A 13,214-nucleotide genomic window follows, 5' to 3' on the forward strand; every position below is an offset into this window, starting at 1 on the left:
AGAAGGTTTGGACAAGGGAAGCACAGGAGCACCTACAGGACTGCTTTGAATCGGTGGACTAGACTGAATTCAAGGATTCATCTTCGAATCTGGATGAGTATGCTGTGGCTGTTAACGACTTCATTAAAACCAGTGTGGATGAGTGTGTGCGTACATTCCCAAACCAAAAGCCGTGGATGAACCAGGAGGTTCATTGTCTGCTGGGGGCTGATCTGTGGCATTTACATCGGGTGACCCACATCTGTACAAGAAAACCAGGTATGACTTGCAGAGAGCTATTTCAGAGTGAAGAAACAATTCCAAGTTAGGTTGGAGGCGACATCGGATGTACAACAACTCTGGCAGGGACTGCAAGACATTACTTCCTACAAAGTGAAACCCAATAGCATGAGTGGCAGCGATGCTTCACTGCCAGATGAACTCAATGCCTTCTATGCCCGCTTTGAAATGAAGAATATAACTACAGCTGTGAAGATCTCTGCTGCACTTGAAGACCCTGTGGTCTCTGTCTCAGAGGCCGATTTTAGGCTGTCTTTCAGGAGGGTGAATCCTCGCAAGGTGATAGGCCCCGATGGAGTACCTGGTAAGGCTCTGAAAACCTGAGCCAAACAATTGGTGGGAGTATTCAAGGACATTTTCAAACTCTCATTGCTGTGGTTGGAAGTTTCCACCTGCTTCAAAAATACAATTATACCAGTGCCTAAGAAGAGTAGTGTGAGCTGCCTTAATGACAATAGTCCATTAGCACTCACATCTACAGTGATGAAATGCTTTGAGAGGTTGGTCATGGCTGAAATGATCTCCTGTCTCAGCAAGAAACTGGAACCATTGCAATTTGCCTATTGCTGCATTAGGTCAATGGCAGACACAATCTCAATGGCTCTTCACACAGTCTTAGACCACCTGGACAACACAAACACCTACGTCAGGATGCTGTTCATCGACTATAGCTCAGCATTTAATACCATCATTCCCACAATCCTGATTGAGAAGTTACAGAACCTGGGCCTCTGTACCTCCCTCTGTAATTGGATACTTGACTTCCTAACCGGAAGACCACCATCTGTACGGATTGGTGATAACATAACTTCCTCGCTGATGATCAACACTGGCGCACCTCAGGGGTATGTGCTTAGCCCACTGCTCTACTCTCTCTATACCCATGACTGTGTGGCTAGGCACAGCTCAAATACAATCTAAAAATTTGCTGATGATAGAACCATTGTTGGTAGAATCTCAGGTGGTGATGAGAGGGTGTACAGGAGTGAGATATGCCAACTAGTGGAGTGGTGCCGCAGCAACAACCTGGCACTCAACGTCAGTAAGATGAAAGAACTGATTGTGGATTTCAGGAAGGGTAAGACGAAGGGACAGATACCAATCCTCATAGAGGGATCAGAAGTGGAGAGAGTGAGCAGTTTCAAGTTCCTGGATGTCAAGATCTCTGAGAATCTAACCTGGTCCCAACATATCGATGCAGTTATAAAGAAGGCAAGACAGCAGCCATACTTCATTAGGAGTTTGAAGAGATTTTGTTTCTCAACAAATACACTCAAAAACTTCTATAGATGTACTGTGGAGAGCATTCTGACAGGCTGCATCACTGCCTGGTATGGGGGCGGGGGGGTTGGTGGGTCTACTGCACAGGACCGAAAGAAGCTACAGAGAGAGTAGTAAAGTTAGTCAGCTCCATCTTGGATACTCGCCTCCGTGGTACCCAAGACATCTCCAAGGAGCAGTTCCTCAGAAAGGTGGCATCCTCTATTAAGGACCTCCAGCACCCAGGGCATGTCCTCTTCTCATTGTTACCATCAGGTAGGAGGTACAGAAGCCTGAAGGCACACACTCAGTGATTCAGGGACGGCTTCTACCCCTTTGCCATCCGATTCCTAAATTGACATTGAACCCATGAACACAACCTCACTTTTTAAATGAATATATATTATTTCTGTTTTGCACTATTTTAATCTATTCAACATACATGTACAAACATTTGTATATTCTTACCACAATTTACTTATTTATTTTCTTTCTATATCATCATTGAATTGGTGCTGCTAAATTAACAGATTTCACGACACATAGAAATGATGCTGTGCTGAACTTGTTCTTACTTTAGAAATTACTTCACTTTACAGTACTTTATTGTCACCAGACAATTGATTCTAGAGCGTACAATCAACACAGCAATATTTGATTCTGCGCTTCGCACTACCTGAAGTACAAATCGAAGTAAATATAATAAAAATTTAAATTAGTGCAAGTCAGGTCCGGATATTTGGAAGGTACGGCCCAGATTGGGGTCAGGATCCGTTCAGCAGTCTTACCTAGGGTTACCCATAACCGTCTATTTTTCTAAGCTCTATGTACCTGTCCAGGAGTCTCTTAAAAGACCTTATCGTATCTGCCTCCACCACCATTGGCGGCAGCCCATTCCACGCACTTTCCACTCTCTGTGTAAAAAACTTAACCCTGACATCTCCTCTGTACCTTCTTCCAAGCACCTTAAAACTGTGCCCTGTCATGCTAGCCATTTCAGCTCTGGAAAGAAAGCCTCTGACTATCCACATAATCAATGCCTCTCATTATCTTATACACCTCTATCACCTCTATCTCATCCTCCGTCGCTCCAAGGAGAAAAAGCCAAGTTCACTCAATCAATTCTCATAAAGCATGCTCCCCAACCCAGGCAACATTCTTGTAAATTTTCTATGGTTTCCATGTCCTTCCTATAGTGAGGCGACTAGAATTGAGCACAGTACTCCAAGTGTGACCTGACCAGGGTTCTAAATAGCTGTAACATTATCTTTTGGCTCTTAAACTCAATCCCATGATTGATGAAGGCCAATGCACCATATGCTTTCTTAACCACAGAGTCAATTTGCGCAGCAGCTTTGAGTGTCCTATGGACTCGGACCCCAAGATCCCTCTGAACCTCCACACTGCCAAGAGTTGTCTTACCATTAATACTATATTCTGCCATCATATTTGACCTACCAAAATGAACCACCTCACACTTACCTCGGTTGAACTCTATCTGCCACTTCTCAGCCCAGTTTTGCATCCTATCAATGTCCTGCTGCAACCCCTGACAGCCCTCTGCACTATCCAGAACACCCCCAACCTTTGTGTCATCAGCAAATCTACTAACCCATCCCTCCACTTCCTCATCCAGGTCATTTATGAACATCACGAAGAGAAGGGGTCCCAGAGCAGATCCCTGAGGCAGACCACATGCCAATAAATCTAATTCTGTTTCTGATTCTGAGTGCAATTTGTGGTGTTCTTTGATAAAGGAAAATTATGATTTCATTTATTTTGGTGTAAACTATGTAGATTAAAACTGAGCAATGCTGTTGCTCTGTTTGTTGTGAGTTGGGAAAACCAGCTTTAGGTCAGATTCAGACATCAGCCTGGGAAAGGTTCAGGCCCAGACTGAATGCTTCGCTCACACTCGGGACCAGTAACAGAAATCCACCCATAGATCTCTACTGGAAGGCTGTTGATGTTTGTAATGATGCAAATGGTTTTACAGCCCCAGGGGAAACAATTCCTCCGCTATTGAGCACATCTGCACAGAGCAGTGCCATAGGAAAATAGCATCCATCATCAAGGACCCCCACCATCCAGATCATGCTCTCCTCTCACTGCTGCCATCAGGAAGAAGGTACAGGAGCCTCAGGTCCCACACCACCAGGTTCAGGAACGGTTATCACCCCTCAACCATCAGGTCCCACACCACCGGGTTCAGGAACAGTTATTACCCCTCAACCATCAGGTCCCACACCACCAGGCTCAGGAACAGTTATTACCCCTCAACCATCAGGTCCCACACCACCAGGTTCAGGAACAGTTATTACCCCTCAACCGTCAGGTCCCACACCACCAGGTTCAGGAACAGTTATTACCCCTCAACCATCAGGTCCCACACCACCAGGTTCAGGAACAGTTATTACCCCTCAACCATCAGGACCCACACCACCAGGTTCAGGAACAGTTATTACTCCTCAACCATCAGGTCCCACACCACCAGGTTCAGGGACAGTTATTACTCCTCAACCATCAGGTCCCACACCACCAGGTTCAGGAACAGTTATTACCCCTCAACCATCAGGTCCCACACCACCAGGTTCAGGAACAGTTATTACTCCTCAACCATCAGGTCCCACACCACCAGGTTCAGGAACAGTTATTACCCCTCAACCATCAGGTCCCACACCACCAGGTTCAGGAACAGTTATTACCCCTCAACCATCAGGTCCCACACCACCAGGTTCAGGGACAGTTATTACCCCTCAACCATCAGGTCCCACGCCACTAGGTTCAGGAACAGTTATTACTCCTCAACCCTCAGACTCATGAACCTGATAACTTCACTCACCCCATCACTGAAATATTCCACAACCTAAGAGCTCACTTTCAAAGACTCTTCATCTCAAGTTCTCAATATTATTATTATTATTTCTTTTTTCTCTCTTTCTTTTGGTATTTGCAGTTTGTTTATTTATATCTTAGTTGTGTTTCTTTCATTCGATGAAGTCTTTCATTGCTTCTATTGTGGTTTTTTTTTGTATTTACTGTGAATGCCCACAGGAAAATGAATCTCAGGGCTGTATTTGGTGTCATATACGTACTTGGACAATAAATTTAAATGGACTCTGACTCAACAACTGTCACAGAGACACTGTTTTTGACGGGAGGTAGCTGCACTCAGGCATGCAGGGAAACACGAAAGGAAATGGTTCAGGTGGAAATGGAATGACAGGGGAAGCAGTTCTGGGTGCCCTGTGGATGGGACTGGTTCCGACATCCCAGGTGTGGAAGTGGTTTCCCTGTGGGTGGAGGAGGTTCCTGAGGTTCATAGTGGGAGAAATCCCATGGGTGAGAGCAGTCCCTAGGACCTATGGGTGGGAGAGATCCCGTGGGTGAGAGCAGTCCCTGGGACCTATGGGTGGGAGAGATCCCGTGGGTGAGAGCAGTCCCTAGGACCTATGGGTGGGAGAGATCCAGTGGGTGAGAGCAGTCCCTAGGACCCATGGGTGGGAGAGATCCCGTGGGTGAGAGCATTCCCTAGGACCCATGGGTGGGAGAGACCCCGTGGGTGAGAGCAGTCCCTAGGACCTATAGGTGGGAGAGATCCCGTGGGTGAGAGCCTGGGGCCAATGGGTGGGAGAGACCCCGTGGGTGAGAACCTGGGGCCTATGGGTGGGAGAGACCCCGTGGGTGAGAGCAGTCCCTAGGACCTATGGGTGGGAGAGATCCCATGGGTGAGAGCCTGGGGCCAATGGGTGGGAGAGATCCCATGGGTGAGAGCAGTCCCTAGGACCTATGGGTGGGAGCGATCCCGTGGGTGAGAGCAGTCCCTGGGGCCTATGGGTGGGAGAGATCCCATGGGTGAGAGCCTGGGGCCAATGGGTGGGAGAGATCCCATGGGTGAGAGCCTGGGCCCTATGGGTGGGAGAGATCCCGTGCGTGGGAGCAGTCCCTAGGACCTATGGGTGGGAGAGACCCCGTGGGTGAGAGCAGTCCCTGGGGCCTATGGGTGGGAGAGATCCCATGGGTGAGAGCCTGGGGCCTATGGGTGGGAGAGATCCCGTGCGTGGGAGCAGTTGTTGGGACTCATGGATGTGAGAGGTCCCACAGTGGGTGTAGTCCCAAGGTCCCGGGGTGGGGAGGTCCCATGGGTGTGATCAGTCCCTAAGGTTAATGAGTAGGGTCTACAGTGGGCATCCTCACAGCATCCATCACTCTAAAAACCACAGTGAACTGTCGGTTCAGGTCGGCAGAAAGGGTCACTCTCTGCAGTCTAGCATCACTGCAGGTCTTGTGTGTGTCCAGGACAAGAAGCAGGCAAAAAAAATCATTGCGAGCACTACCAACCCTGCAAACCGCCTTTTCCAAAAGCTCCCTTCTGGAAAGCACTATAGGGCTATTAAAACAAAAACTTCGTGCCATCTTGAAAGTTTCTTCTCCCATTCATCTGATCAACCAGTCAAGTTAGCCGCCCAGCCCCCATCTATTACCCTCGCCCCAGCACTGTGCCACTTTTTATAAGCTGTTAACATTGTCAATACATGCTGGTGGTTTTGCATTTATGCACATTTCATTCCATATCCATACTCTAACCTCTAGCTTTTTTATATAATTCTTTATTGTTATAATTGTTGAATGTTAGGGTGTTTTTTGTTGACCAACACTCCACAGCAAATGCAGTTACATGTAAACGAATATGGTGAATGAAGTTGATCTTTGTTCCTTGTACCAAGAAACGGAGAGAAGCTTTGCTTTGCATGCTGTTCAGACAGATCATTTCATCACATCATTGCACTGAGGTGAGAAAGAAAATCAATACCAGGATGTAGCACAGTATGAGCTTTATGGAGACATGGGACACACTCAGATAGTTTCCTCTGCAGGCTGAGGGGAGATCTGATAGATGTAGCGGTCAGGGTGACGTTCTATAGTGGCAGCTGGAAGAATGGGGTTCAATTCCCACCACTGTCTGTATGTTGTCCCTGTGTCCGTGTGGGCTTCCTCAGGTGCTCTGGTTTCATCCTGCAGTCCGAAGATGTACAGGTTAGGGTTAGTGAGTTGTGGGCATGCTATGCTGCTGAGACTTGCAGGCTGCCCCCAGCACATCCTCAGACTGTGTTGGTCAGTGACACAAACAATGCGTTTCACTCTGTGTTTCCATGTACCTGTGACAAGTAAAGCAAATTTAATCTAAATTCATGAAGGGTATAGACAGGATAGATGGCGGAAGGTGTAGCTGTATGGTGAGAGGAGAGAACGTTTACTTATTTATTTATTTAGTGATACAGCACGGAACAGGCCCTTCGAGTCACGCCACCCACAACCCACCTATTTAACCCTAGCCTAATCACAGGACAATTGACAATGACCAACTAACCTATTAGCTGGTATGCCTTTGGACTGTGGGAGTGATGCACTATCAATAATGCCAAAAGACTGGAGGTAGAGTAAATACTGAAAGGCTTTAATTAGCAGTAAAATGGACCATGTCTATGCTGGATGACTGTGGGAGGAGCAGTGACACAATCACCTTTATCCAGGGTCTGTGGGAGGAGCCACAGGAGCAGTCAGCAGAGGGGCGTGTCCAAACAGATATACACGGTTTACCACAGGGAGTAAACCGGAGGTAACCCACGCGGTCACAAGTAGGATGTACAATCTCTGACAGTCATCGCTGGGATTGAACTCTGAATTTGGGATTGTCCTGAGCTATGATAGCACTGACCTATGTGCAGTTCACTGTGATGGGTGCCTGGTATGGCCTGTGTGGGGTGGAGGGGCAAGCAGGCACAATCGTATTGCTTATGAAGTATTTAGACAGAGACATGTGGGAAGAGAGGAATTAGACCATGTATTGGCATGTGTGCAACTTAAATTGGCACCAGGGCCAGCAGAGACATAGTGGGCCAAAAGGCCTCTTCCTGGGCTGTTCTGCTCTGTGAACCAGAAGGGTGGGGACATTCCTGACAAGGGTTCATCATCGATGACCCCAGAAATGAACAGCAGCTCTGAAACACATTAGGTACACTTGTACCCCTGTTCCTTAACGCAAATAACTAATCAGCCAATCACGTGGCAGCAACTCAACGCATAAAAGCATGCTGACATGGTCAGGAGGTTCAGTTGTTCTTCAAAGCAAACATCAGAATGGGGAAGAAATGTGATCTGATTGCGGAATGATTTTTGGTGCCAGATGGGGAGGTTTGAGTAGCTCAGAAACTTGCTGATCTCCTGGGGTTTTCATGCATGATAGTCTCTAGAGTTTACAGAGAATGGTGCAAAAAACAAGAAGAAAATCCTGCGAGGGGCAGGTCTGTGGGTAAAAAAAATTCCTTGTTAATGAGAGAGGTCAGAGGAGAATGGCCAGGCTGGTTCAAGCTGACAGTATGTGCGGTTGGGAGACTGTAGGTCTGACACAGTGGTCAGCAGCACAGGAGCGCCACAGGGAACCGTACTCTCTCCGGTCCTGTTCACCCTGTACACATCTGACTTCCAATATAACTCGGAGTCCTGCCATGTGCAGAAGTTCGCTGATGACACGGCCATAGTGGGGTGTGTCAGGAATGGACAGGAGGAGGAGTATAGGAAACTGATACAGGACTTTGTGATATGGTGCAACTCAAACTACCTGCGTCTCAATGTCACCAAGACCAAGGAGATGGTGGTGGACTTTAGGAGATCTAGGCCTCATATGGAGCCAGTGATCATTAATGGAGAATGTGTGGAGCAGGTTAAGACCTACAAGTATCTGGGAGTACAGTTGGACGAGAAGCTAGACTGGACTGCCAACACAGATGCCTTGTGCAGGAAGGCACAGAGTCGACTGTACTTCCTTAGAAGGTTGGCGTCATTCAATGTCTGCAGTGAGATGCTGAAGATGTTCTATAGGTCAGTTGTTGAGAGCGCCCTCTTCTTTGTGGTGGCGTGTTGGGGAGGAAGCATTAAGAAGAAGGACGCCTCACGTCTTAATAAGCTGATAAGGAAGGCGGGCTCTGTCGTGGGCAAAGTACTGGAGAGTTTAACATCGGTAGCTGAGCGAAGGGCGCTGAGTAGGCTACGGTCAATTATGGAAAACCCTGAACATCCTCTACATAGCACCATCCAGAGACAGAGAAGCAGTTTCAGCGACAGGTTACTGTCGATGCAATGCTCCTCAGACAGGATGAAGAGGTCAATACTCCCCAATGCCATTAGGCTTTACAATTCAACTGCCAGGACTTAAGAACTTTTTTTAAAGCTATTATTAATGCTTTTTGAGTTAGTGATTTAGATGCATATCATATTATTACTGAGTTAAGTATTGTATGTAATGAGTTTTTGCTACAACAAGTGTATGGGACATTGGAAAAAAAGTTGAATTTCCCCATGGGGATGAATAAAGTATCTATCTATCTATCTATCTAACTCAAATAACCACACGTTACAACAGTGGTGTGCAGAAGAGCATCTCTGAATGCACGACACATCGAACCCTGATGTGGATGGACTATAGCAGCAGAAGACCACAGAAGTATGCTCAGTGGCCACTTTATTTGGTAAGTGGATCGAAGGAGTTTGGAGGGTTATTGACTCATCCTGGGCAATGGTACTAGTTGGGTGGGCATCATGGTTGCTATGGACAATTTGGGCTGAGAGAGGGTTCTGCTCCCACACTAAATGATTCTGACTTCATAAAAATTGCGCTCACAACATTAAGTACAATTAGAGTCATAGAATCATAGAATACTACAGCACAGGAGCAGGCCCTTCTGCCCTTCTAATCTGTGCTGATCTATTAATCCATCTAGTTACATTTACCTGCAACTGGATCGTAGACTTCCATATACCTCTCATCTGTCCAGATTTCTCTTAAATGTGGCAATCAACCCCATGTACTCCACACCCAGCCCTGAGACACTAGGCATGATCACTTGATTCTAAACAATTGGTTTACTGATAATTAGAGAATGTCTCTCCGGTGCTTCTTGCTTCCTCCACTCTCCCTTTCCTTTTCCCCACCATGATTTCTCTCTCCCTGCCCTCTTCCCACTCTCAGTGACCCATATCAGACACTCATATCAAAATCAGGTTTATCATCACTCACATATCTCATGACATTTGATTTTTTTGTGACAGCGGTACAGTGCAACACATAAAATGACTACAGTACTGTGCAAGAGTCAATAGAATCTGTCAATTCTAGAACCGAAGTGTTCTGGGACTTCTAGCAGCCAAAGGAAAGACGGATAACAAGCCAAGCCCATGACCCCTGCTTGCCATTTAACACGACCCATGCCTGTGCCTTCAACTCCGTTACCTGGTGTCTTCCTCGGGATAATTTACTCCCATCTCCTTGGTGACTTCAGAGAGCTTGGTGTGGCTGCTGAGACCGGCAGTGTGTGAGCTTGTGTTCTCAGTGTGAGGGTGTTACAGAGCACTGAACTCCGGAACATAACCTTAGTCAAATTCCAGTACTAGCAATAGTTTACCTTTGGATTCTTGGCTGTGCTCTGAGCTCTGGACTTCACACAGCGACTCCAATTTTCTTTTGAAAACGTGATATTTCTCTTTACCTCCTGTTCTGAGCCAACAGACTGGTTGAGCTTTACACCATAAGATATAGGAGAAGACTTAGGCCATTCAGCCCACCGAGTGTGCTCCACCAATTGATTATGGCTGATTTTTTTCAGCCCCCATTGTTGTACTTTCTCCTCAAAATCTTTAATCCCCTTACCAATCAGGAGTGTTCTATCAATGCATTCAAGCAACTCACACACAATGCTGGTGGAACACAGCAGGCCAGGCAGCATCTATAGGAAGAAGCACAGTCCACGTTTTGGGCCGAGACCCTTCGTCCTGAATTTCCAGCGTCTGCAGATTTCCTCATGTTTGCGTATCAATGCATTCAGTTTGCATTCATCATGGCCTGTGATGGCAACTGGTCTGCCCATGATCACAAGAAATGAGTTGTGGGCACAGCTCAGCCCACCATAGAAGCCACCCTCCCCTCCGTGGACTCTGACTACACTTCTCACTGCCTCAGTAAAGCAGCCAGTATAATCCAAACCCCCACCCGCTCTGGACATCCTCAATTCTCCACTCTTTCATTGGGAAGAGGATGCAAAAGCACAAAAGCTCATTTCACCAGGCTCAAGGACAGCTTCTACACACCCCGCCCATTATCAGACGGTTAAATAGTTCCCTAGTATGACAAGTTGCACTCTTAGAATTAGGGGGTACCCACTTAAAACAGAGATGAGGAGAAATTTCAAAAGCAAACACGAGGAAATCTGCAGATGCTGGAAATTCAAGCAACACATACAAAATTCTGGTGGAACACAGCAGGCCAGGCAGCGTCAGACCCGGGTCAAAGGGTCTCGGCCCGAAACATCGACAGTGCTTCTCCTTATAGATGCTGTCTGGCCTGCTCTGTTCCACCAGCATTTTGTACGTGTTGCTTGAGGAGATTTTTTTTAGCCAGAGGGTCGTGGATTTATGGAATTCGTTGCCACGTACAGCTGTGGAGGCCCAATCATTGAGGGTGTTTAAGGAGGAGATTGATAGGTATCTAATTAGTCAGGGTATCAAGGGATATGGGGAAAAAGCTGGAAACTGGAACTAGATGGGAGAATAGTTTAGCTCGTGGTGGAGCAGACTCGATGGGCCAAGTGGCCTACTTCTGCTCCTTTGTCTTGTGATCTTGTGAACTGCACACAATCTACCTCATTATGTTCTTGTACTTTATAGTCTACAGCCACTGTATTTTCTCGCTAATTTTTAACATTTATCTTGTACTCTATTATTGTTTTACCTTGTTCTACCTCAATGTGCTGACTAATGATCTGTTCTCAATGGGAAGTCTGTGAGACAAGCTTTTTACCATAATTCTGTACATGTGATGATTCCAAGGACCTATCATTCTGTGCCTTAGGTAAACCCATTGCCCTGAGCTTGACCGCTGTCTGCAGCAATGAATTCCACACACCCCCCACCCTCTGGCTGAAGAAATTTCGGTTTTAAAGGGATGGCTTTTGAAGGTGCAGCTTTACTCCATCCCCAGCTGACTTTGTCCTTCACAAAATCACGCTGTTTGGAAACAATGCTGGAGGAACTCGTTGAGGTTCCAGGCTGAGACCCTTCTTCAGGACTGGAAAGCAAGGAGGAAGAAGCCAGAGTAAGAAGGTGGGGGGAGGGGAAGGAGGACAAGCTAGAGGTGAAGCCAGGTGGGTGGGGAGGGTGAGGGTGAGTTCAGCCTCAATATACTGTGAAATGATCTGATCTGTATGAACAGTATGCAAGACAATCTTTTCACTGTATCTCGGTATGTGTGACAATGATAAACATCTATGGACTCTATAATTCTCACTGTCTTGGTAAAGATTGTTGCAGCTTCTATTTCTTAGAGTCAACATCACCAACAGCCGCATAGCCACGGCTTAAGAAACTCAGCTTCCTCAGGAGGCTAAAGAAATTCCTTTATTCTGAGGCTGAGCCCTCTGGTCCTAGACTCTCCCACTATAGGAAACATCTTCTCCATGTCCACTCCATCCAGGCCTTTCAATATTCGATAGGTTTCAATGAGATCCTCACCCCGCCCCCCCATATTCTTTTAAACTCCAGTGAGTATAGGTCCAAAGCCATCAAATGCTCCTCATACATTAACCCTTTCATTCCTGGGATGATTCTCATGAACCTCCTCTGGACTTTCTCCAATGCCCTCACATCCTTTCTTAGATAAGGGACCAAAAACACTACACTCCAACTGCGGTCTGACCACTGTCTCATAGAGCTTCTGTGTTACATCCTTGCTCTTTGTTCAGGTCTTCTTGAAATAAATACTAACGTTGCATTTGCCTTCCTTACCACCGACTCAACCTGCAAGTTAACCTTCAGGGATCCCTGCGTGAGGACTCGCAGTTCCTTTGTACCTTTCATTTTTGTATTTTCTCTCCCTTTTCAAAATATTCAATGCTTTTATTTCTTCTACCAAAGTGCATGACCATACACTTCCTGACACTGTACTCTATCTGTCACTTCTTTACCCATTCTTGCAATTTGTTTAAGTCCTCCTGCAGCCTCCCTGTTTTCTCAACACTACCCGTCCCTCCATCTATCTTCGTATCATCCGCAAAGTTCCTACAAAGCCATTAACTCCATCATTCAAGTCATTGAGATATAACGTAAAATGACACATTCCCAAAAGAGACCCCCACAGAGCACCACTAGTCACCGGCAGCCAACCAGAAAAGGCTTGCTCGCTTTATTCTTACTCCCTGCTTCTTGCCATCAGCTAATGCTTTATCCATGCTCGTAACTTTTCTGTAATACCACGGGCTTTTAGCTCATGTGTGGCACTTTGTCAAAGACCTTATGAAAATCCAAGTGCACAACTTGGTTATCCTTTGTCTATCCTGCCTGTTATTTCTTCATAGAATTCCAACAGATTTGTCAGGCAAGATTTTCCCTTAAGGAAACCATGTTGACTAAAGCCTGCCTTATCACTTGCCTCCAAATACCCAAAAACCACATCCTTAACAATCAACTCCAGCATTTTCCCAACCTTTGACATTCCTTTCTTCTGCCTCACTCCCTTCTTAAAGAATGGAGTGACATTTGCAATTTTCCATTCCTCTGGAATCATGCCAGAATCAATTGCTTCTTCAAAGATCATGACTATTTCCCTCACAATCTCTTCAGCTGCT

At 46.4% G+C, this 13,214-nt stretch overlaps 1 protein-coding gene across 1 annotated transcript in view; it reads right to left on the reverse strand.

Annotated features, from left to right (window-relative positions):
* The window catches only part of LOC140725786 (organic solute transporter subunit alpha-like), a 146,165-nt gene extending 136,205 nt beyond the window's left edge, over positions 1-9,960 (reverse strand). The window contains exon 1 of the mRNA XM_073041698.1: positions 9,830-9,960. Within this exon, the coding sequence (XP_072897799.1) occupies positions 9,830-9,861 (32 nt within the window). The 5' untranslated portion in view covers positions 9,862-9,960. The remainder of the gene's footprint in view (positions 1-9,829) is intronic.
* Between the last annotated feature and the right edge of the window lie 3,254 nt (positions 9,961-13,214).

The sequence above is a fragment of the Hemitrygon akajei genome, chromosome 3 (assembly GCF_048418815.1).
Source record: "Hemitrygon akajei chromosome 3, sHemAka1.3, whole genome shotgun sequence".
NCBI classification, from domain to species: domain Eukaryota; kingdom Metazoa; phylum Chordata; class Chondrichthyes; order Myliobatiformes; family Dasyatidae; genus Hemitrygon; species Hemitrygon akajei.